We start from the raw sequence: 26,838 nt of genomic DNA on the forward strand, positions 1-26,838 counted from the left end.
AAGCCTGTAACATTGCATGGGGCTGTTGTGACTCAAGTGCACTCGGCCTAGTTAAAAACTCCATACAGCTGACCTTGGCCCGTTGATCCAGCCTGTCCAGATGTTTCTGCAGAGCCTTCCTGTTTGTGCAGATCAACACAACCTCCCAGCTTAGTGTCATCTGCAAATCTGCTGAGAGTGCACGCATCCAGATCATTGATAAAGACAGCAAACAAAGCTGGCCCCAAAACTGAGCCTTGGGGAAACTGCACTTGTGATGGGCTGATTTAACTCCACTCACCACTACTCTTTGGGCTTGGCCAAGCAGACAGTTTTACCTAAGGAAGAGTACACCTGTCTAAGCCATGAGACACCAGCTTCCCTAGGAGAATGCTGTGGAAGACAATGTCAAAGCCCTGCTAAACTTCAGGCAAACGTCCACAGCCTTTCTCTCACCCACTGGGCAGGACGCCCAGTTATTTTGGGAGATAACCCACCGAATCTATGAATATAAACACCCTGTAAAGCTCCCAAGCCCTAGCTGAGCCGTACAAGAGTATTTCCCTTCACCGAATGTCATTAGCTCTCACGGCACCACTTCTTTGACTAATTGCATACAGCTCACACCAGTCTCCAGTTCAGGAAATTGTGAATGCAAAATATCCTACATGCTCTTTATCCTATTCTAATGACCAAGAGGAAAAAAAAACCCAAACAGTAGATATCATCACCTCAGCGCCTTCAGAGGCCTCCAGAACACCTCCCCGCGAGCAGGTGGCGTTCCCATCCCCAAAAGCAGAGACTGCGCCGCCCAGGCCGACCCCGCTGCACCATGGAGCCCGGCGTCCACAGGGAGCGCAGTGCCGGGGCAGCTGCCCAGCTGCGTCTCCCGCTCGGCGCCCTCAGCCAGAACTGAACCGCTGCGCGGCTGCCGGCGGATACCTGCTACCCCAAAAGCCGCTGGCTGCTCCCGGCAGCGGGTGTCGCTGCTCTGCTTCCCTTACACCGGCAGCGGCCGCATGGCACAGGCCGCGGCCGGCAGCACCGTGGGCCCGCCAGTGTGGTTGCCGGCGCCCCCGTCACCAAGACGGCCCAGCCGAGGACTGAGAAAGTTTAGTCGGTCAGGGAAGTGAGCGGAAGAATGGACCTAGCAGGAGAGCGACCGCCGCCTGTAAGAGAAGGGAAACGGCACCACGCGGACCCCCAGCCCCACACCCACGTCCCCTCCCAGCCGCTGCTCCCTCGGCGACAGGGGGGCGAGCCCACGCGAAGGCCAGGGCCACGTAGCGTACCCGTTAAGGTGGCGGCTGGACTCATGGCCGCTCATCCCGGTCTCTTTCGCCGCTTGGCGCCAAAGCGGGAGCAGGCGGAGAAAGGGGCGGGGGCGGGGAGGGGTGTTAGCTGCGGGAGCTGCCCCGCTGCCATGCCGAGCCGCGGGGCCGGGATGGGGGCGGCTGGTCGGCGAGCTGCGGCTCCGGGGCGCCGGGCCACGACGGTCCCTGTGTTAATGCACATGCAGCGCCCGAGAGCTGATCTCGCTGACCTGAGGGAGGCCATTCCATCCCTCCACTTCTGTGAGCCACCGCAGTAACTCTGAACGAGTTACTTTAATGTGAGTTCGAGTTTTCAGTTTTCTGACGGACGCTGCTTCGAGCATTGTGCTTTGACTCCAGTATGCATGTTTTCACCCAGGTCACACTCGAGTTAAACGCTACTTATTAAAGGTTGGCATTAACATATTAAAATGTCTAAAGGTTGTTTTTTGTCCTCTGGATATGAATTTGACGTGATGAGTTATAGCTTATTAATACCTCCAGCTGCTGCCAAGTTTTAGAAGTCTCCCAGGATGCTCAAGTAGTGGAATGTATATACAGGACATTACAGTGCAAAATAAGTGTCATAGTAATAAACATTAAATGCTGGTATGGTGTGTTTTTCTTCATTCTGCGAGGAGATTTCTACTCTGGCTGGCCGATTGCCACAGGAGCCTGTCTTTATGGAAGCACTCATATGGGAGCAAGGTACAGATGTTCACTCTATGGGGCTGCAAGACATCAGGTGAGGACTGCCCAAACCCAGCCATATGTGTCTGATTCAGTTCCCACTGGAGGCAGTGACAGGTGCAACAAACTCACTGAGAGCTGTGATGGACAAAAGAAAAATATTTGCCTTTGAGAGCATCCCCAAGAGGGATTTGTGGGCACAAGCTGTGCAGCTCGCACTGCACATGTGCTGCACCATTGATCTGGATTTGGTCAACAGACGTTGCTGAGATAATGGTTTTCTGCAGCCTGATCAAAATCTTTATCTAGGGGAATGCTTCAAATTGGGTTAAAAAAAGGACAGTTTGGGGAAATGGGGCACAGAGTAGCCCTATTCCAGAAGCTGTCTCTATAGCTCCTCCTTAACCTCTATATGCATAAGTGAGCACACCAGGTAAACAAAGACACCAACATATGCAAGAAGAGGGCTAAGTCAAGGAACCTGGCATGTTCATAGTTATTCTTGAAGCTGTGCTAAAAGAGAGGCTGTAGTAACCAAAACAGAGAAATACACTGCTAATATGTTTTCATATTTAAATTGTATCAGCTAGCTTTTTTTGTTGTTGTTGTTGTTTTTTAACAACTGACAAACCATCAAGCTACTAAATTTCACCGACACTCCTGTTCATTTGTAACCAGAAAACTTGGCAAAAGCAGCCTGTTGACATTTCAACTGACAGGTTTTCCAGCCTTCAAAGGAAGGAAAACTTATAGCTATTTCAGTTTGCTAGACTTCTACTATCACAATTTCATATATGGACAACAAATCTTCGTGTACAGCTAATGAATGAAAAGGAACAATTTAAATGCAAGGAAAGAAATATAATGAAAGTAGCACCACTCAGGAAAGCATAAGCCTGAAGGTGAAATGGAAGGCCTGATTATGGTTGATCACGAAGAGAGTTAAAGAGCACTCACTTAATTAATCTGAAAAAAAAAATAGTGTAATTCAGTTTAAAAAGTTTTCTACTATCTATATATGTATTTCTGCACTCTTGAAATAGGAATTAAAATTAATAGTGCTACAATTATGCATGCCAAATTTGTTATTTTTCATAATTAAGATTCTGAAGGCAAACCATAACAACTACTAACATTTAAAATGCAGTGCTTATATGCTGATCATACACACTGAATGATGGATTTTCTCATCTGTGAACACAGATAAGGGGTTCTTGAAAACTCTTCCTAGCCTCTGAATTTACCATGTTTTCCAGCTGATATCTATAAATCAGCCAGAACCAAATTCACACAGTGGACCAGATTTAAAATAATACATCCTCATTTCTCAAAAAGAAGACAAAGACTTTTGCTCCCTTCTCTTTCTCTCCCATCATACAATTAAAAAAAATACTGCCAAATCACTGCTTATATTATTAGCAATGAGATTTTTGATTGTGGAGTGCATATTTCAACTTTCTATAAAATTACATAAGCATTTTTTTAAAATACAAGACTCAACTATTTTTGCTATGCTTAGCAAATAACTTTCTGTAATGATTTGAAACTGCTCTCATATCTCCATCTATTGAAGTCCAAAAATGTATGATTTAAAAAAAAAAAAAAAATTGTGTCAGTAGGAAAAGGCCTTTGAGATCATCAAGTCTAACATAGCCTAACATCACCATGGCCATTAAATTATGTCCCAGAGTGCCACGTCTGCATGTTTCTTGAACACCTTCAGGGATGGTGACTGCTACCTCCCTTGGCAACCTATTCCAATGCCTGACCACTCTTTCTGTAAATATTTTTTTCCTAATGTCCAATCTAAACCTCCTCTGGCAGAGTTTCAGGCTTTCTAGATCACAGTATCTTATCCTACCACCTGATACTTAGGGAGAAGAGACCAAGGCCCACCTCAGTACAGACTTCTTTCAGGTAGCTGTAGAGAGCAATAAGGTCTTGCCTCAGCCTCCTCCAGACTGAACAATCCCAGTTCCATCAGCTGCTCCCGTCACCAGCTTTGTTGCCCTTCTCTGGACAAGCTCCAACAACTCAATGTCTCTCCTGTGGTGAGGCACCCAAAACTGAGCACAGTATCCAAAGTGTGTCCTCACCATTGCTGAGTCCAGGGGCACAACTGTTTCACTACTCCTGCTGGCCATGCTTTTCTTAACACAGGCCAGGATGCTGCTGGCCTTTTTGGCCACCTTGGCACACCACTGGCTCATGTCAGAGAGCTGTGTACCAACACTCCCAGATCTTTTTCTGCCAGTTACTCTGTCCCAAGCCTGTAGCATTGCATGGGGTTGCTGTGACCCAACTGCAGAACCTGGCACTTGGTCTTCTTAAACCTCATACAACTGATATTGGCCCATCAGTCCAGCCTGTCCAGATCCCTTTGCAGTTTTCCTGTCCTCAGGATCAACATTCTCACCAAACTTGGTGTCATCTGTGAACTTACTGAGGGTGCACTCAATTCTTTTGTGTAGATAATTGATAAAGATATTAAAGAGAACTGGCCCAAATACTGAGCTCTGGGAAGCACCACTTGTGACTGGCTACCAGCTGGGTTTAACTCCATTCTCCACCATTCTTTGGGCCCAACCATCCAGCCAGTTCTTAACTCAGCAAAACATCCACCCATTCAAACCATAAACAGCCAGTTTCTCCAGGAGGATGCTCTGGGAAACAGTGTCAAATATTTTACTAAAGTCCAGGTAGACAACATCGATAGCCTTTCCCTTATCCACTAAATGGGTCACCTTGTAATAGAGGATCGGATTAGTCAAGCAGGATCTGCCTTTCATAGTCACATGCTGATAGGGCCTGATGACCTGGTTGCCCCGTACATACTGCATAACAGCACCTAAGATGACCTGCTCCATGACCTTCCCTAGCACCAAGGTTAGGCTGACAGGTCTGCAGTTCCCCAGGTCCTCCTTCCAGCCCTTTTTGTAGATGGACATCACTTATGTGAGTCTCCAGTAAGCTGGGACCTTCCCACTTAGCTAGGGCTACTGGTAAATGATGGAAAGTGGATTGGTGAGCACTTCCACCAGCTCCCCCAGGACCCTTGGCTGTAAAGGTTATTGAGTTCCATCTTCATTCAGCATTTCTAATAATGCAGCAGTGATACATAGCCCAAGATGAAAAAGTTTTGGTGGAATTCTAGTTAGGAGACTATAGTGTTGCTAAATAACACATTTTCTGGAAACTTTGCTACAGTTTGAGTTCTTCCTCTTCTATTTTAGAATTACACTGAAAACCTCTCTTGTGGTCAAGCTGTGACTGCTGTTTTGACAATGTGCTATGGAGGTGGTACCTGACATGACAGGCTCTTTCTTCTCATCTATATCCAAAATAGATTTTGTGGTTTCAGATATTTAGTGGAGGTTTCCCATGGTTTACATGAGATTTAGGCTTGGATCTTGTGTTCTAAACATAGGATTGCGCTCAAGGCTGGTAGCTTCACTTCTTACACGTGTGGGGCAAAGTCTCAGTGCCTGGTATGTTCCATAAGACTTCTCTGGCAGTTGCCTGCTTCGAAAAAGCAGCAGCTCTTCTGGATCTGCTGTCTGAATCCTGCTCTCCATTAACTGTCTTACACTGTGATCTAGAAGCTCATTTGTGCACTTCGTTTGTCTCAGGACCCTTCAGATCTCTCTGACAGAACTGGAGTGTGTTGACTCAAAGCTCCTGTTAAAACTGGTATGTGCTCAAATAGGTTGAATTTCTTTTAGTTTTGTGTCTGACACTCTAGTGCTCTCCTTACACATTTCTCATTAATTCGACAGAAGGATGTATGAAGATGCATGGAGTACTTCAGGTAGTCTTTTCTAGCTTATTTTTGTTTGTCTTTCGTTTCCTAGGTGGAAGTTCCAGGCATGGATTATCGTGACCTTGCTGTATAGCTATCAATAAACAATCTGAGCTAATTTAAAGTATTTTAGATGCTCTTATTAATGAGAAGTGATGCAAGTTTGAAAGACATGCTAAATATATGGCCATCTGTCAAGATCCTTATATTTTTAGCTTACTGCTTATGACATTTCCACATCTTCTACCTTTCGCTTTTGATAAAAGCAAACTTAGCCGAGTTTGGGGAAAGCCCAGGTTTCAGACCTCCTCTCTACTTTCTTGCTGCTTGTCAACAGACTATTTTAACTTTGTTGGCAAGCAAGATCTTTCCTCATATATATTATGTGTGTATGTTGTCATCTAGAGAATAATGTTTGATACTTTTTGTTTCACCTAAAATCATAGAATCATAGAATCAACCAGGTTGGAAGAGACCTCCAAGATCATCCAGTCCAACCTATCACCCTGCCCTATCCAATCAACTAGACCATGGCACTAAGTGCCTCATCCAGTCTTTTCTTGAAGACCCCCAGGGACAGTGCCTCCACCACCTCCCTGGGCAGCCCATTCCAATGGGAAATCACTCTCTCTGTGAAGAACTTCTTCCTAATATCCAGCCTATACCTACCCTGGCACAACTTGAGACTGTGTCCCCTTGTTCTATTGCTGGTTGCCTGGGAGAAGAGGCCAACCCCCACCTGGCTACAATGCCCTTTCAGGTAGTTGTAGACAGTAATAAGATCACCCCTGAGCCTCCTCTTCTCCAGGCTAAACAGGCCCAGCTCCCTCAACCTCTCCTCATAGGATTTGTGCTCCAGGCCCCTCACCAGCTTCGTTGCCCTTCTCTGGACATGTTCCAGCACCTCAACATCCTTCTTGAATTGAGGGGCCCAGAACTGGACACAGTACTCAAGGTGTGGCCTGACCAGTGCTGAGTACAGGGGAAGAATAATCTCCCTTGACCTACTGGCCACACTGTTCCTGATGCAGGCCAGGATGCCATTGGCTCTCCTGGCCACCTGGGCACACTGCTGGCTCATCTTCAGTTTACTGTCTATCAGTACCCCCAGGTTCCTTTCCTCCTGACTGCTCTCCAGCCATTATGAACATATGGTGGCTTTCCTAATTTTGACTGTTTTATTGTTTTATTCATACTGACAGCTCTAGTTATAGGCCAGTGCCCTGATCACATCATCATTTCTTTGCTGACAGTGTATTCTCCTGTTACATGTGTTCTTTCTGTATGTTATTTCCCAATATTTGATTTTTTCCTAGTGTCTCTGACCAGTTCTCTACTTTTGAAGTTACTTGTTCCTTTTGTATCTGTCCCTGCATCCAAATTCCGTGTTTTGTGCAAACTAGTAAAATTGACAGGACAAAGACAAGTAGTAGAAAAAACAGAAGATATTGCATGTGATCTTTTCTCCTATCTGCATACAGAACTGGAAATCCCAGATAGTCTTGCTAGGTTGTCCTGTGAAAAGTAAACTGAGCCATGAAGTCTCAGACTGCAAGTATGGCGGCAACCCTAGTCTTTCCTTCCAATATAGGAATTACCTTCTTTGCCCACTCATACTAGTCATGATCACAACTATTCCCTAATTAGAAGTGGGGAAAATAATTTTCCACTTTGAGCAAGAAATTTCACTTTCCTGATGTGTTGCTTCCTTTCTCATCACCTGCCTACATAGTTAACAGCTTTCTATTTCTTCTGTTACCTTCCCCTTATTTTTCAAGGTTATTTGTAATATCTAAGAAGATTATATTCTATTTTCATCCTTTTTGATTTGGCATGATTTTCCTGTCATGATGCAGTAGCTTTTCACATTACTTCCATGGTATTTCTCTAAGTCCACAATCTGTTGCAGTCTATCATCTTGCAAAAACTCCAACTGGACAATAACATTATCTGTAATCACTACATCAGACACATTCTGAAAAATGAAGCCTTTACTTTTCTACCACATACAAATAATCTTGAATACATCTATCCTTTCATACCTGGGCAACTGATTTGCTCTTTGTAGTTGTTAGTGGGGTGTGTGTTTGTTTGTTTGTTTGTTTGCTTGCTTGCTTGCTTTTCTTTTATTCTCCTGATACAAATTCCTTTTATGCTTGTCTTCTTGAACCTCAGTGGAATCTCTCTCTGTGTTTCTTACTCCTTCCACTTTTTTGTTCATTTACTGTAAGATTTAGATCTCTTGTATAGAATTTTTTTCTCATTTTTATGTATAATTTCTTGTCATTTATCTTAGTTTTATCTTTATATTTCATTATTACTGTGTGATAATAGTTTAATCTTAAATATAAGAATTGCTATACAGAATCCTTTTCTTACATTTTCATGTAGGATTTAGCATGGAATGTTTTAGGTAATGTGCTAAATCCATTCCATGATAAGAGATTAATTATCCTTTGAGCTGTCCTATGGATTAGGGCAAAAAACCCAAAGACAACTATTTCATGATTCTTAGATATACTGCTTTAGCTAGCAAAATTAAATAAAAGAATCAAAAAGAACTACTGAAATCACTCTGGTTTTGTCTTGTATCTCTCCTCAGCATCAAGAGATCCCTTTGACCTACTTGCCTTTCAAGTTTGCTAATATTCCCAATTCCCCCAACACCCGTTAGCACCAAAAGCATTTTCCTTCCTTGGCAATAACTGCTCCATTGTTAGGATGTAGCAGCAAGAGAAATGCAAAACAGGAGGCATGAATCCTTTATTTTGTAATATCCTAAATGTTAGCTTGACACCAGGGCAGAGGGAGCTCAGGTATCCCTATCACATATGACTTTTCATCTCTTCCATCTAAGTTCTGGCTGTTTCCTAAACTCATTGAACTAATTACAGAAGAGCAGCTAACAGCCACGCAGCTTTAACTTATCAATAATGAAAAGTGAGCTAGAGCTGTCAGGAAATACATTTGACATTCCAGTGTCAAAGAACAGGAACTCTCTGTTCCTTCTGTAGATATGAGGGGAAATATAATCATTAGTAAACCTAATTCATTTTATAAGCAGTGTTGTCAGTGTGATTCCTTTTCAAGATTTCCTGGCACTTTCCTATTATGAGATTCTGCTTTTAGTGGTCTACACGAGACAAACATGGTTTGTTCAGGATGAAATAACCCAAACTGAGCATTTGCTACTACTAAGATTGTTTCTGTGTTTTTTTCAGGTTGTATCCACATTTTTATGCTATTGTAACTTTAAAACCGTTCTAAATAAAAACGTATTCACATTTGGAAGGCATCGATTCAGATGATAAAGACAGTGTATGGTAAATGAGGAACTGCAGCCTAGAGCCACAGCAGCTTTGCACTATGGAAGATGGCTGATGAGGTAAAGGCAGCTAAGAGCAGGATGTGATCTTTGAAAGCAGGAATCACTGAGGAATTCAGAAGTGGATATGCTACAGGTTGTGAAAGTGGAAGGCAGACATCAGTTAGATATTTCCAGCTCTTATTTCTCAGAATACAACAGGATGTTATTAGGGTTCAAAGTAGTGAAGAAAAATTGTCTTTTGTGGCCAGCCTTCACAGTAGCCTAGGGAGACAAAGAAATCAAGTAACAGATGTACTTTTTCTTTCCTTTTTAAAAAAAAAATGAAGAAGTAAAAGGCAACTGAAATGTGATATCCTTCATTTGCAGGAAAGTAAACTGAAAACAAAAACAATCCCTATTACTTTTTTTAACATTCAGTGGGTTCTATCGGGAGAGTTGCCAAGGAGAACTCTGAATCTCTTCCACTGGTGTATACATCCTCTGGGGTGAGCATTTTTCCACAGAAGATGTCTTACACTAGCAAAATAAGAAAGAGGCCAAAAATCATAAGAATTTTAAGGGCTTTGTGAAAATTGACTACTCTTGTTAGTACAACTCTTTAGGATAAAAATATTTCTATGCAGAGTCAGTTAAATTGACTGCAGTGTGGGTTGTGGATTGTTTTCTCTAAGGATTAGAGAACAAAGACACAACATGGGTCATTTTGTCTGTGCATAGGTACTATAAAATTCTTCAAGAGTTTCTGCAACGCTTCAGCTGATCTGCAGTACCAGAACCTGAAATTAGCTAGGACAATGGAATCAATAGCAAGCAATATTTTGTCTCTGAAAGAAATGCAGTCTGACAGAGCAGTGTAATGATTCTGTAAGGAAACCAAGACTCTGGATACAAAGCCAGATACAGAAATTCCCTGTAAAGCAGTACAAATTAGTTGATGTCACCAGAGCAAGAAAACCGTAGTGACAGAATAAAACGTTATCGAGGTTCCAGAATACTTTATTATCACCACCTTAGGTCACTAAGCTTCACAAGCTATATCCATCAAGTTTGATAGCAGTATATATACTCAACAGCTGAAGCTAGAAGGTGTAGTGCTTTAATGTACTAGCGATTTACATTAAGACACCTGGGTTCAAAGTCAGTTTATGACAGGAACAGAATGGGTTTGTTGGTCTCAGCCTGCTCTCTAGTGGACAATTACACATAAGGCCAGCCCTGAGAAGAATCCCAAGAATTAAGCTGTTGAACAAGACATATTTGTATTCTCTGAACAAAATTATTTTAAAATCACTTAAACTGGATACCTGTGCTTTCTGTGCTGTTCTGAAACACTCTAAGATGAGACATTGCCATCAGCAGCTCTTAAATGCTGCGTTCCATATTCTCATTACCAGGATTTGAAAGGACACAAGAGAAGGGGATACACTACAATGGAAGGCAGTAAAGGCAATTAGATACTTTCATGTTAGTGGAAAATGAAGATAAGATGACATACTGCTGTGACAGACATCTATAATGTTTATGACTAGGTCTTTATGATTATGTCTTCATCTGCTCTTTTTCATAATACAAGATACTGGAACACAAACAAACAAACAAAAGACACATAATGATAAAAATAAATATTTTCTTGATAGGTAACTAACCTGTAAAAGTCATGTGTGAAATACATCTTAGAGCTAAATAAGACTTTAAAAAGGTGATGGGTTTGTATAAATAATAAGAATAGCTAGAGTTATGTTAGGTAGTATTAAAATATATGAGGGATATAAACTCTCATGATTCAAAACATAAACCAAACATGAATTGCCTGGAGCATGGGAAGAAACTACACAGAGGGATGTTTTATTTCATAACTGTGTCTCATAAAATGACTACATTGACTTCAGCAGGCAGGCAGTAGAATGCTGGACCCTTGATTTGTATAGTCTGTGGTGTTTCCTGTGCTTCCAACATAAATTCCTTAGTAATGCATTTGCAGAAGTCAGCTGCAAAAAAATTGTCTGGAACTCTGACCCCATTTCAGGCTATTCCCCTTTACATTGCTTAACATTTTATTAATCAGGAGAACAACACTCAGTGATACTGAAGCATTTACAATTACAATCATATGCCATCTATAGAGGCAAAGTAAAAATGTTATTGAGTTTAATATAAAAAAATAACATTAGTTGCATATAAATGACCATTATAAATTATACCTATTTATGTATATACACTACATTAACTTTTTTTTTTCCCCAGACTTGTGCTTTGTCTTAGCTTAAGCTGAGCATTTCAATATATTTCATCATGTTGGCTACTTCATTTATTTGCAGGAACATTTGAACACTTCCAGATTTTACAAGTCTACACTTCAGGTTCAAATTAAACTTAAAATTCTTTTCTTATCTAATTAAGTTTACCTTAGGGAGTGGCTACTGTTTACTGTGTTTAGAATGCTATATTTCTAGATTTTACATAATGGGGAAAAAACAAACCAACCAACCAAACACCACCACCCCCAAAAAAACACAAAGACCAACGCAGTGTCTTTTCAGGCTCTTGATGTCAGAACTGCCTCTCTGACACTCTTCTGATTCCAAAGTTGAAGAATCATAAATTTTTGGTAAGAAAGTAGTTTTATCTTCAAATTTGCAAAGAAATGCAATTCCACATGTACTTTAAAGTGTGATTTATCAGCCACTAATTTCAGTTGCTCTCTCGGCTTCTAGATAGACTATTGGTTTATCAAAGCCCTTAATTCCATGGTGCCTTCATAATTACCACTTCTGATTAGTTTATTTCTTATCTTCTGATAGTGATGATTCATAGAATCACAGAATCAACCAGGTTGGAAGAGACCTCCAAGATTATCCAGTCCAACCTAGCACCCAGCCCTAGCCAGTCAACTAGACCACAGCACTAAGTGCCTCATCCAGGCTTTTCTTGAAGACCCCCAGGGACAGTGCCTCCACCACCTCCCTGGGCAGCCCATTCCAATGCCAATCACTCTCTCTGTGAAGAACTTCCTCCTAACATCCAGCCTATACCTAACCTGGCACAACTTGAGACTGTGTCCCCTTGTTCTATTGCTGGTTGCCTGGGAGAAGAGGCCACCCCCTACCTGGCTACAATGTCCCTTCAGGTAGTTGTAGACAGCAATGAGGTCACCCCTGAGCCTCCTCTTCTCCAGGCCAAACAACCCCAGCTCCCTCAGCCTCTCCTCATAGGGTTTGTGTTCCAGGCCCCTCACCAGCTTTGTTGCCCCTCTCTGGACATGTTCTAGTACCTCAACATCTCTCTTGAATTGAGGGGCCCAGAACTGGACACAGGACTCAAGGTGTGGCCTGAGCAGTGCTGAGTACAGGGGCAGAATAACCTCCCTTGTCCTGCTGGCCACACTGTTGAACCAGTAAATGCTAGTGTAAAAAAAAAAAAAAAAAAAACAAAAAAAAAAACAGAAAAAACCTACATTTTTCTAGAATTTGCAGATAAGAAGTGAATGTTAACAAATTTTAATGTTAACTAATTGAATCTAGAGGCCTCTAAAATTATAAGGCAGGTAAAGTCAAATCTTAATGTACTGGGGGAGGGAGCTGACTCATAATTTCTGCTTATATGAAGATGACAACAGGCATCCATGATTAAATTCATACTCCAAAATGATGTATATATGGAGTCATTCGATGAGTGCATTTTCCTTGAAGATTTAAAAAAATAATTAAAAATGTTAAATAGGACCTAAATTTGTCAAGCATAGCACAGAGGAATGAAACAGCTAAGAGTCTTACAACTTCAAAAGAATTTGAATGATGCATTTAAATTCAGGTTCATGACATGAACTAAGATAATTACCAGGAAAACAGCAGCTTTTGCAGTCAATAACAGACATTGGATTAAGTTTGTCAATTTTTCTGAGCTGACAAATGAAAGATGATTGCTGCTGAAATAAGCTGCAGATTCTATGAGAAATACTATGGTCCAAAAGAACTTATGCTTTTATTTTCAAAGTCTGAAGGTGTAAGAAACATTAATAAAGTTATTTATATTTAGCTGGTTTTGCTGTTTACCCTGTAAAGAAAAGTTACTTGATGGAGGTAGTCTTCTGTTTCCACCTGGCATCAAACATAGCTTTCTAAAAAATCTTTTTCTGTTCTATTCTCCTGATAATTCAACAGCAGTAGAATCATAGAATCATAGAATCATAGAATCATAGAATCAACCGGGTTGGAAGAGACCTCCAAGATCATCCAGTCCAACCTATCACCCAGCCCTATCCAGTCAACTAGACCATGGCACTAAGTGCCTCATCCAGGCTTTTCTTGAAGACCCCCAGGAAACCCTGTCAGGACTACTGACTGCTTGCATAGAATTTCTGTTGTACTCATGACCACCTGCTGGCAAATACTGATGCTCAGAGCGAAAATAAGATAGCTATAGCTCAAAATGGGTAGTGCTGGAAAGGGGATATAGCAAGTGTACTGGTAAAGGAGAAATCCCACCCATAACAGTGGTGCCTCACTGCTAGAGGACAAATATAAACCAGTATTTATGCTATGCAAGAGCTTAATCTTTATTTGTGATCATACAAAGAGCTTAAAATCCCTTACTTTCTGCACAACAGAGATCTATGCATACTAAAGGAGGAACATACTGGAACCATTATTATATATTCCAGGGACATAAACCACTGCATGACAGTTCAGGATCAGCCAAAGCTGATCAAAGCTTGAGGAATCTTATCTCCCCAACTTCTGCAGGAGCCCACTGTGACAAGCTTATCTCTTTGATCACAAATTTAGAATGTGTCAGAATGGGTTAATCCTACAGGTTTAATTAAAAAAAAAAAGTCCAATGTGAAAATAAAGTGGTAGGCAGGACCCAAACTTTCCATTTGCTCACTGCTTTCCGTCCCTTGGAAAGTGTCATGGCATGAAGGGAAGTTCTAACTTATGGATTTCAGCTTTTCCTCAGCTCTTCTTCAAAGGTTTCTGAACCATACTGCAGAGAAACATGAGCAGTGAAGAACCTTACAAGTCTGATAAAAGTAGCATAGAAAGGAAGTGAGAAGGATCCTCATCTGTTCTTATTGTTACACTTCATTATTTCGGAAAGTCATTGGTTTTGAATGCTATAACTGAACTCTCTTAGCCATGATACAGATTTCCTGGAGCAGACAGTCACTTCCCCTGTACTCGGAGGTACAGCATGCTTCAGACAAGCCTGACATTGCCCTGACTGGAGGACCAGATGAGGGGGGAGCAACTGATGTCATTTACCGGCACCTGACCAAGGCCTTTGGCACTGTCCTGCACCACATCCTGGTGACACATGGGTTTGATGGGTGGACCACTAGATGGATAAAGAACTGGCTTGATGGCCACACCCAAAGAGTGGCTGTCAACAGGTCCATGTCCAAGTGGAGGCCAGTGACAAGTGGAGTCCCTCAGGGATCAGTCCTGGGACCAGTCTTGTTCAACATCTTTGTCAGTGCCATGGACAGAGGCATTGAGTGCACCCTCAGCAAGTCTGCTGATGACACCAAGCTGTGTGGTGCAGCAGACACACTGGAGGAAAGGGATGCTATCCAGAGGGACCTGGACAGGCTGGAGATATGGGCACAAGCCAACCTCATGAGGTTCAACAACACCAAGTGCAGTGTCCTACATCTGGGTTGGGGCAATGCCAAGCACAAATCCAGTCTGGGCAGTGACTGGCTGGAGAGCAGCCCTGAGGAGAGGTGCTTGGGGTGGCTGCTGGACGAGAAGCTCAACAGGAGCCAGCAGTGTGCACTTGCAGCCCAGAGGGCCAACCAGAGCCTGGGCTGCATCGGGAGAAGTGTGTCCAGCAGGTCGAGGGAGCTGATTCTCCCCCTCTATACTCTGCTCTGGTGAGACCCCATCTGGAGTATCGTGTCCAGTTCTGGAATTCCCATTACAAGAAGGATGTGGATGTGCTGGAGCATGTCCAGAGAAGGGCCACAAGGATGCTCAGAGGGCTGGAGCAGCTCTGCTATGAGAACAGACTGAAGGAGCTGGGGCTGTTCAGCCTGGAGAAGAGGAGGCTTCGAGGTGACTTTATTGTGGCCTTTCAGTATCTGAAGGGGGCCTACAAAAAGCTGGGGAGGAACTTTTTAGGATAGCAGGGAGTGACAGGATTGGGGGGAATGAAGCGAAGCTGGAGATGGGTAGGTTCAGGATGGATGTGAGGAGGAAGTTGTTGAGTGGTGAGAGCCTGGAATGGGTTGCCCAGGGAGGTGGTTGAGGCCTCATCTTTGGAGGTGTTTGAGGCCAGGCTGGATGAGGCTCTGGCCAGCCTGATCTAGGGTAAGGTGTCTCTGCCCATGTCAGAGAGGTTGGAACTGGATGATCCTTGTGGTCCCTTCTAACCATGACTGATTCTATGATTCTGTGACCCTCTTGTGAGCCTGACTGGCAGCTGAGTTACCCAAGGCATGCAAGGACCCTTATATGAGGCTGGTGAGAGGTGAGGCCTACACCTTCCTTCTTGTAATCATTCTCTGCAATCATCACAACTGACTTCTGCATAAAGACCTCCCTTTGGTTCTGCTGATCCTATATGTCTGAGACTCATTGTCTACATTTCACCCATATCTGGGGCTCAGCCATAGGAGCTACTCTAAAACCCAACAATCCCTGCCCAGCAGAGAAGGGGCAATCAGTAAAAGAAAAGTACATGGCTGAAATGAAAATTAAATTAATGAAACAGCTAAACCAATTTCAATGTCAGTATAAAGTAAAGGATGTCATAGTCAGCCCAGTGAACATACAGTGGCCACAATAATGTGAAAGTAGTCCTTGGGAGCAGAATGGGAAACGAGTCCCTCTAGGAATGGAGAGAAGCAGGAGAAGAAGGAAGATCAGGAGGAGCCCCCTTCCTCAGCAAACTCCCCACTTTATAATGACTGTGATGGTCATGTTAAGGGATACATCCATCAGCCAGCTTAGGTCAGCTGCCCTGGCTGACTGGATGCTGCTAACAGTCTGCAGACCAGAGATGGCCTACGATTTTATAGCAGCAAAACCAGAACACTCACAAAATAGCTAGATCACTGAACAGATACCATGAAGAGTTGTCCATTGCTTCAGCAGAGAAGCTGGAGGCACATGCTATTATCTGTAGCCTTACTGATTAGAGCATCACTCTCATTACTGTTGTCATTCCAGATATGATGTCCAAGAAGTCCAGAGACTATCCACTGCCACAGTCACAAAATATCAGTAAGAGTGTCGCAAAAATACAAATAAGGACATCTGTTCACTAAAACCAAGAGCGTTATGAGGGAAAGAAGCACAGGGCAGCTGCATGAATTAATCAGCCACAGGAGCATGGGAAAAAGCAAAGGCAGATAAGAACATAGAAAGTCCTAGGAAAGCATGAGCGCATATCCCTGTGTCTTCCTACATATTCATTTATTTGATCTGTACAAACCCAGCTCTGAGGAAGTGAACTCTGCCAGGAATTTCCTTCAGCAACACCTAAAGTGGATCATGGTAAAGGAACAGCTAGGAGCTTGTCTTCCTACAGCGTGGTTTTAAATTAAAAAAAGAAAAAAAAAAGAGTGATGCAATAAGAAAGAAGTTTGTTAGAAAGAAGCAAAGGGTAGCTCAGAGGCTCAGCTCTGCACAGGCGCTAAGGAACGTATTTAAGCAGATCGTAGTAGAAATACATACCTTCTCTTAAGACAGCCCTCAGAAAGGGCAGAAGGAAGCCAATGTAACTAACCAGCAGGGTAAGTGAGGTTGTTAGAAGCAAAAAATGCATCTTTGAAAATGCTGAAGTCATGTTCAAATAATGCAAGAAGAAAGAGTTACAGACTCTGGCAGGTTAAATGTGTATCACAGTATCACCAAAGTTGGAAGAGACCTCACAGATCATCAAGTCCAACCCTTTACCACAGAGCTCAAGGCTAGACCATGGCACCAAGTGCCACGTCCAACCTTGCCTTGAACTGCCCCAGGGACAGATTACGTGAAAACGTAATCAGGCAGACCTAAAAGCATCTGAAGAATAACTAACAAAGGAATCAAAACTAAAAACCCTTTTCTCTATAGAACACATCAGGAGCAGGAATTTTGCCAGAATCTCTAAGGCTAGATTGTTTTCAGGACATAAAAGAGTACTCAGAGAAGACAAGGTCATTGTAGAGAAACTAAGTGAACTCTTTGCATTGGTGTTTGCTGTGGAAGAACTTGGTAGATCCCAAAACTGAACCTTTGGTGGGGGACTCATCTGAAGATCAGCCTGAAATTGAAATTAATGTAGATGATATTTGGAATAAATAGATAAAGTGAAAATCATCATGACCATATAGTATTAACTCCAAATTTCTAAAGGAACTCAAGGAACTCAAGGACAATGGAGCTGAATTTCTCACAGCAGGGTGTAACCTATTGCTCAAAATTGCCTTCCTTGTGGAAGGAAGCAGATGTGACATCAATTCTTAAAAAGGTTCAAGAGCAAATCTGGGGAATGGTAGGAAGGTAAAAATCTGATGTGTACCAGCCAAATTACTACAAGTAATGATAAGGAACAGAACTAGGAGGCGCCTGCGTAGATCTGATTTATTTGATAAGAGTTAGCATTCTGTTGAGGGAAATACTGATTTACAATTCTGGTAGAAGTTTTTCAAAGGATCCAAAAAGTACATGGGCAACATGGAGGTGATGCTCTTAGTATAGTCTACTCCGGTTTGCAAAAGACTTGAGTAGAACAAAGAAGTTTATATCCAACAATTTTATCTGTATCAGTGATGTATTTTTTCTATATTAATGGAGTAATTTGTACTATTACGTTACTAAAACATTAACAGGACTAATGTTACATTCTTACCTCCTTTTTAAAGGCATGACTTACATTCTTACCTCCTTTTTAAAGGCATGACTTCTTTATCTCAATAAGATAATTTGAATGCAATGTAAATTATAGAATGATAGGGACTGGAAGGGACCTTTGGAGATCATCTAGTCCAACCCCACTGCTAATGCAGGTACACCTGGATCAGATTGCATGGGAACATGACCAGGTAGGGTTTGAAAGCCTCCAGGGGAGACTCCACAACCTCTTTAACCAGCCTCTTCCTGCACTCCATTGCCTTCAAACTAACTTCAAGTACTCCATTACCCTCATTAAATTTCAAGTGAAATCTCCTCTGTTTTCTAGTTTGTACCTGTTATCTCTTGTCTTGTCACTGGCCACCAGTGAATTCAGCTTCAGGCTAGGGCTAGTCCTAATGGCTAGGGTTAGAGTTTGAAAATCAGCAAGTTTACAGGGGGTGATGAAAATGATGGTGGAAAAAGGATTCCAAGGAAATGCAGGACAGTTGTCTAGAAGATCCCTAGGGAGGGGCTTTAAACATGCTATGAAGCTTCAGTCTAAGCCTTTGACAAAGTTGCTTGAGTGTGCTTCTTCATTCAACATGGAAGAAAATGTCAAGAAAGGCAGAAAATACCTATCACAGGTAAATTCCAAGACAATATTACTCTTCATAGAATCATCTAATCATTTATGTTGGAAAATACCTTTAAGGCTATTGAGTCTATGAGACTATGATCAAGCTTTGCTCCAATGCAGTCCTGCCATAGATGGTGTGACAGGGATGGTAAGAACTTGAACTCCATGTGAGTAGAAGCTCTAAGAGGTTCCTTAAGGACAATATTAGGCTATGTGGAACCTGAACCTATCTAAACAATGAGGAACTTGAGAAGCTTCATGAATAATATCTATAGTTGATTGTTAATATGCCACAAAATTTTCAGTGAAGTCAAAAGAATAGCATATGGCAAAAGTCTCAATTCAGACTTCTTTTCACCAGTAATGCCTGTGGAAGTCTTGGGATTTCAGTGGCAAGGAATTTTAAAGGTATTCCAGTTCTAAATATATAGCAGCCTAATAGGTTGGAACAGTAATTCTTTTTCCATCAAATTTAATGGGTACTTTTTAGATTTAATGTGTTTGTGGCATTTTTGAAGACTCATATTTCCTTTGTTGTCTTCAGACTGCTACGGAGTTGCACCCCAGGGTACTTTATGAAACTGTAACTGATGTAAAAACTTGATTGGCAGATTTTTGTGTGTAAAATATATGCTTCATGACATCTGAAAGTATTTCTTGATGGAATCTACTTTATTCTCTATTAGGCTGTAGTTCTTTTTTGTTATGTGAAAATGTATTTTTGCATTGGGTACTGTACCAAGTACATCGCTTTGTGTACTGTCAGTAAAATGTTAAATATTGCTCATGGCACTATGAGGGGTATCTAAAAGTACAATTTTGGTAAATTGCCCAGAGCTTCAGTGAAATGGAATTTTAGTATTTTGGTGTGAAGATTACCAAAATGCAAATAAAGCACAACAAACTAGCTCAAGTTCTTTGAGGAAAGGACAATAAAAGGAGACAAGAGTAAAGAAATGTACGGTACATTGTTCACCTGGATTCCAATCTGGTATCAAATACATTATTAATGAATAGGTTAAGAAAGTAAAGAAGTAACACTCAACCAGACAGCAAGCTGGCTTGATTACGAAGTGAAGGAATGACCATAACTGTAAAAGGAAAATGACAAATGCAGCACCACACAGCTTAGCACTAGCATTAGATGCTCACCTTTGTCACATTAATGAACAGGACAACTGAGAGAGCTTCAAGGTGTGCAATCTGATGTGTCAGTAATACAGATAACATCTTGACATGAACAGTAAGGAGGAAAATTTAATTCAGACTGAATTAAAAAAAAAGATGGCTATACATATGCCAGAGAAGTGAAAACTTAAAATGTCTAAAAGTAATCATAAGGAAGTTAAAAAGTAACAGAAATTATGCCCTAAAGTGTGGGCTATGCTGAGTATGTCAAAGACCTGGCAGTGTTCAATACAAAGTTTAAAACACGAGGTAATTAGATAAATTATTATATTAAATTATGTTCAAACCATTTGGTAAGAAATGTGAAATACCACATAAGTACAATTAGCCATTCAATATCTGGCAGCAGCTAGAAAGGATAACAATTATCTGCAGAAGATGGAGAACGCTAAATTGAGACTCATAGTACAAAGGAATGTGAAAAGAATTGAAAAGTAGAATATTAGTTTGAATTCGTCCTAGGAAGACAAAGATTAGCAGTTCTTTCCATCAGTTTACTTTTTTGGCTGTCTTTGTGCAACAAAGTGATAACTCTGCCAGCAGACCCATTAGTGACTGTCAGGAGTGTGAAATTAACTTTTCTCTTTCTCTGAGAATCTTCCAGTTATTCTCAGAAAATCAGAGGGAAATAAACAGGTAGAGGACAGCACTTGTTGGAGGATTGCTGTGATACTTCTGGAAATAAAGACAGGTTTAAGCACACTGTATTTCAAAACTGTATATATTAAGCACTAAGTATTGTTCTTCATTGCTGTACTCCCTCACAAGTGCAGTAGATGCTAAATCAATCACTGCTGTACATATCCTTGCACTTCGAGTGTTGCACTGTGAGTCCCCCATCCTGCTGACAGTGTATGCTCAAGAACAGTGAGTAGGTGCAATGATATTGCTACAAAACTCTATATTTACGTCAGTCACATGTAGGCTTTCTCCCACCTGCCTTTTCCAAATGCAGCCTTTTGGAGAACCAGTTAAGACAAGGTTAAGACAAGTGCAAACTACACTTCACTGCATTTGACCATACTCACTATCATCGAAGATGGCTTACTCTTTTTACAACAGCAGCTCTCACAAAAATATTTGGCTGAAGTAAAGAAATAAGTGATGCTACTTCAAGAGCTCACTGAGGCTACTCTGACTGAAAATACAAAATAGTAAGTGGGCAGTCCATAATTAGAGACTGTTCATGGTTTCTTACATCTTTGCATCTGGGACTAATACTTGCCCTCAGACACTTGCCTTTGTTGAACTGCAGTAAACGATGATCTTGCTTTGTTATTCACACTTCAGTTAAGTAGATTACAGCAAAACAGTGTGAAACCTGCAGCCCTCCAGAAGCTCTAACCTGATATTTATTTTCTGATAATCAGAGTAAATTCTGGATACATAAAACTCATCCTCCACTTTCCAAATTGCTTTTTCAAAGATTTGAAGTCTGAAAATTTAAGAACTTAGTATTCTGCAACCTCGAGCCAAGATAACTGGAAGCCAGAGGATGAAGAACATGATGTTATGGTTTGACAGAGCTGCTTCTTTGTCAACCTGTTAGGATAACAGATACCTGTATGACAGACAAAATTCTGGAGGGATGGAGGGTAGGGGCAAGAAGAAAATTAGAATCAACTCTTGCAGAAAGAAAATACTATTACAGTGCCACTACCTTCTGTTTCATGTGCAAGATCAGCTAGAACACTAAACAGAACCCTTCTCAACAAAGCAAAACAAAAAGATGACTGTATGTCTTCCTGGTCTTCTTAGGGCAGAAGTTAAATGCAGACAGTCATCACTCATCATTATTGGAAGAAATTAAAATAGTAAGATAGTAAGAACAGCACAAGAGAATTAATACAATAGCATAGCACAGCATAGGTCTTTTTTCAGTGACTTCTACACTTCACTACCTAGAGCAATACAGCTGTTTTCTTACTGATGTCAGATGCCTGTGGGGAAAACAGGACTGAAAGTAGTAATTGGGGGGGGGGGGGGGGACACAACTCTTTCTGAGAGGTTTCTGTGCTGGGGATCAAGATACTGAGAGGAAAATAAAACTCCTTGTCCCAGCTGAATCCTTCTCACAGCAAGAGGACAAACTAATCTCTGTCATGCTGGCCCTTTCTGTGTTGGTTATCATAGATATGTGAGATGGGTTGAGAGTTACCCACCCCACCCCTCCCACTTAAGAAATCACCCAGACTAGACTCAGCCAGATGGAAGTTAAGAAATTAAGCTATATTTACAACTTAGCACAATTTACAAGCATATATACACACAGTATTTACAGTTATATACAAGTTAAAAGTAATACAGAAACACAATAGCCCTCCTGGGGTCTCTGATTTCTGATTTATTACTTTTATGGAGGGTGTTTGTGGTTTTCTTTTGATTCTCTTGAATTAGCCTATGTCTGTTCTTATTTAATTCTTAACATATCTCAGGTATTTTCATCATCTTACAGGATGACAGTAAGATAAAGGTGGTATCAAATTATCTGATAAATCTTGGATCTATCCTTCATATCTAGTCTTTTCATAAGGAATTTTTTCCCAAAGACAGTCAGATACCTACTTTTGGTAGATTTTCAGATTTTGTATCTACACATTGGGATGTAAATTATCCCTATTCTCCCTCCTTAGAGCAATCTCCTAAAGCTTCTTTTCATAATATTATCAGTTTCTAACTTTTGAATGCTCAGTTTTGTAATATGAATGTCTATTTTTTTGGTAGAATCTGCAAAAGAGAGCAATCTGCTGTTAGCATGACTGGCACCAGTGATATTATTCTTACTCTTCGTGAGTACAATGATGAAAACAAATAGGCCCAATGCATTTGAGAATAGTTTCTTGTGAATTCTTGAGAATAGTTCTGGACAATTTTCCATTTAATTGTTTCTTTTACCAAGCTTTCAAGATATTCAGAGGTTTTTTTATAAGTCTTTCTATTACATTGGAAGAATTATAATGTTTTAAATAAGCATGCAGTGAATGAAGCTATAAAACCAGAAACAATCCTACTGCTACACTGTTAAAAATGGACTTAGTGCAAGTTCTTTGCTTTATGTTATTATATGGAGAAGAATTAATACAACAAATGTATTTAGAATCATAGAATGGTTTGGGTAGGAAGGGACTGTAAAGATTATCTAATTTCAACCCCCCAGCTTGTTGGTAGCTCACAACTAAGTGGTCATCAGCTATGGTCGGTATGGAGGTCTTGAAAATTGTATTTTATATTCATTACTGCTATGAATAATCTGCTTAATCTTCTCAAGTTATAATTGACAAAAATGATGTTTCATCCATGATGTTTGCAATAAAAATAATATGGCTTCAGGCATCAACTGACAACATTATTTTCAGAGCAGAGGGGAATCATTAATCTTGAGAGACAATCAACTGCTAAATCAATTATAAAAATATAGACAGTTTCAGTTAGCTTTAATTGTTTGGTATCCCGAGAAATTCAAACACTTGGTGTAGCTGCCTGAGGCATCAGCTAAGCAAACCTATGATGAAATTCCAGCAGTTCACATGAAACTAAAGCTGAAATATTTGAGTAAACCTTATCCAGGAAGAAATTAATAGAGTGCAGGTTGACATAGGCATCACAACTACACTCAACCTCTTCTATCCTCCTCTATTTGTTAATTACACTGAAATCTGAAGCCCAAAAATGTACTGGTAGGTCCTATTCATAGCATTTACAGTAACAGTTTTCCATAAAGCTCCCTTACTTTATTCTTGTGTTCTACCTCACTCCCATAGGAAAATAAACTAAACCAAAATTCAAACCAAAAAAGGAAAAGATGATAGAATCAGCTGATGAAATGGCATATTACCAAATCCATGTGAAGTTCATGGGCCATACCTGAGCCTACTGTATGAGAAATTTTACCTGCAAGCACTGGTGAAGGAATTTTCCCAAGAATTACTGAAAAATCACAATATTTCCTTTAGATTATGACTGATATGATTTAAAAATATTTACATTATTTATCAGCTCCTGCATCTCCTCATCTAAATGTAAGCTGTAATCAATAAATCATAAAATATCTCACTTTATTCTGTGGGATACGAATTATGCAGCTTTCCATTGTTTTTATATACATATGTATATGTGTATATGAGCCAGCAGTGTGCCCAGGTGGCCAAGAGAGCCAGTGGCATCCTGGCCTGCATCAGGAATGGTGTGGTCAGCAGGAGCAGGGAGGTCACTCTGCCCCTGTACTCTGCACTGGTTAGACCACACCTTGAGTACTGTGTTCAGTTCTGGGCCCCCCAGTTTAGGAAGGACACTGAGATGCTTGAGCGTGTCCAGAGAAGGGCGACAAGGCTGGGGAGAGGTCTCGAGCACAAGCCCTACGAGGAGAGGCTGAGGGAGCTGGGATTGGTTAGCCTGGAGGAGGCTCAGGGGTGACCTTATTGCTGTCTACAACTACCTGAGGGGTGGTTGTGGCCAGGAGGAGGTTGCTCTCTTCTCTCAGGTGGCCAGCACCAGAACGAGAGGACACAGCCTCAGGCTGCGCCAGGGGAAATTTAGGCTCGAGGTGAGGAGAAAGTTCTTCACTGAGAGAGTCATTGGACACTGGAATGGGCTGCCTGGGGAGGTGGTGGAGTCGCCGTCCCTGGGGCTGTTCAAGGCAGGATTGGACGTGGCACTTGGTGCCATGGTCTAGCCTTGAGCTCTGTGGTAAAGGGTTGGACTTGATGATCTGTGAGGTCTCTTCCAACCTTGGTGATACTGTGATACTGTGATACTGTGATATCTATCTATATATATATATGTAATGCTCAGCCTTCCCAAACCCCTCAGAAATAAAATTATTTCCAACAAATAGGTGTACCTATCATTGTATCATGACTCCTTCTGTATATTGAGTAATGAATTTAACTAGTATAAGATAAAATGGCAAGAATTGTTTATGCATTCTAACCCTGCAACCTTACAATGTAGAAGATAAATGCACATAGGTCCGATTTTTAGGAAAGGATTTTATTTTACTTTGAACTGTGCTCAAGTATCACAGTATCACAGTATCATCAGGGTTGGAAGAGACCTCACAGATCATCAAGTCCAACCCTAACTGTCATGAGAATTCAGAATGCTCAGGATCTCAAACTGTTTGCTATAGACAGACATAGAGTAGAGTAGAGTAGAGTAGAGTAGAGTAGAGTAGAGTAGAGTAGAGTAGGTAGACAAATGTCTCTGAGTTTCCGCAGCGTTTCTAAAAGAATAGAGTTTTGGGTTGCTCTAATACCACAATATTATCTACCCCCTCTCAATTCTGTAAGCTGTGAAGTGTTAATAAAAAATGGTAAAACTTAATAAAAATAGTCTTTGCTTTCCAGTAAAATATTTATTTCAGGGAAAGTAAAATGCTTAGGATACTTTACATAGTGGAAGTCACGTGAGGCTTGTATCAGGACTTAGGTTGACTTTTTGAGTATAGCTATACTTCACCACAGACTTGAATTTTACTTAGTTCAGTTTACTTAAGAATTTAAGTAACTTTATTTCAAACCACAAGGGAAAAACACAAAACTTGTTTTAAAGGTGTCTTTTGCTACGGAAAACTAACCCGTTCATCTGTATGACAATTATCACTGTTCTTAAAACTAAACCACTTAAAGAGCCTGGGAGTTCTTATGGAGAAGTTTAGAACTTCAAATTAAATTTGAAGGTATTACATACTGAGTTGCCTGCTTTTTTGTTCCTTTTTTTCTTCTACCATCATTTTTAATTACTAATACATTTACATAAAAATAGGATCTTTATTTCTTGAAAGCTCATCTGCTCCTGCTGTTTATTCTTCATTGAAAATGTCACATGCAAAGGGTTAGATCTTTGGGTGAGGTAGAAGCAAGAACAGATGTGCACAAAAGAAAGATTTTTTTTAAATGCAAATATTATTTTTAATAAACCAGAAGAGGATAAAAAGTGAAAGTACATGCTCTGAAAGCACAATTCAATATCTTTTCCAAGTGATACAGATGTCCCTCTGTAATTTTGAACTTTAAAACAGAATAGAGAATATGAAAATATGAAAACCTAGATCACTGTTACTCAAAAAAGCCCCCCAATTTGGTATTCATGCTCTTAGTGCACAAGAAGGATACACAAGAGCCACACAGGCAGGTTGATTTAAGCCCTCAAAATAAGGCTTTTCCTATACAAAAGTTTCTAATTTTTAATGGTCTTTTATGAAACAAATGGCTGATTTCTGTCTGAAATGAGGCATTCACAGTGTAAAAATCAGCCAGTCAAACACTTATGCCTTAATGTGAAGAAATCAAAAGCAGGAAGCACTGAATGAACACAAACTATGAAACCTATTGGCTCCTTCATGTGCAGAGCCAGTTACAATATCACAGTATCACAGTATCATCAGGGTTGGAAGAGACCTCACAGATTATCAAGTCCAACCCTTTACCACAGAGCTCAAGGCTAGACCATGGCACCAAGTGCCACGTCCAATCTTGCCTCGAACAGCTCCAGGGACGGCGACTCCACCACCTCCCCGGGCAGCCCATTCCAGTGTCCAATGACTCTCTCAGTGAAGAACTTTCTCCTCACCTCCAGCCTAAATTTCCCCTGGCGCAGCCTGAGGCTGTGTCCTCTCATTCTGGTGCTGGCCACCTGAGAGAAGAGAGCAACCTCCCCCTGGCCACAACCACCCCTCAGGTAGTTGTAGACAGCAATAAGGTCACCCCTGAGCATAGTGGTGCAATGCTTGGAGGGAGTTTGCACCATGTGATGTGCTTTCAGAGAGAACTGAAGGCATTTAATACATGAACCCTGTTTCTGTTTCTCAATAATGTGGCTTGATTTCAGATACCAACAATACTGAGTACATTAAAATAGTAACAAGAGCTTGGGCTGTATTAGAAGTATGAGGAAATCCATCAGAGACTCACACATTAAAATAAAATTGTTCTCCTTTAAAAGAGCTATTGTGGTCTACCAAATTCTATTGAAGATTATAAGGTCTTCAAATAGCTCTCCCAGTAAGGTACACAATCATTTCAACTGCCTGCAGCCTGTCTGGGAAGCATCTTGAAGTTCATCACACCCTGGGCACCAGAGTGGTG

The 26,838-nt window shown here is 41.1% G+C and overlaps 1 protein-coding gene across 8 annotated transcripts in view; it reads right to left on the reverse strand.

The window, feature by feature from the left end:
* The window catches only part of DCTD (dCMP deaminase), a 228,345-nt gene that overhangs the window by 21,918 nt on the left and 179,589 nt on the right, over nucleotides 1-26,838 (reverse strand). The window contains exon 1 of one of the 8 annotated variants that reach the window (XM_064148950.1): nucleotides 1,272-1,389. The exons of 6 other annotated variants lie outside the window; for them this stretch is intronic. In XM_064148950.1, the coding sequence (XP_064005020.1) occupies nucleotides 1,272-1,306 (35 nt within the window). In that variant the 5' untranslated portion in view covers nucleotides 1,307-1,389. Of the gene's footprint in view, nucleotides 1-710; nucleotides 801-1,271; nucleotides 1,390-26,838 lie in introns of those variants that run through there. One more of the 8 variants, XM_064148945.1, reaches the window with a different exon arrangement.

The sequence above is a fragment of the Pogoniulus pusillus genome, chromosome 9, assembly GCF_015220805.1.
Source record: "Pogoniulus pusillus isolate bPogPus1 chromosome 9, bPogPus1.pri, whole genome shotgun sequence".
Lineage (NCBI taxonomy): Eukaryota > Metazoa > Chordata > Aves > Piciformes > Lybiidae > Pogoniulus > Pogoniulus pusillus.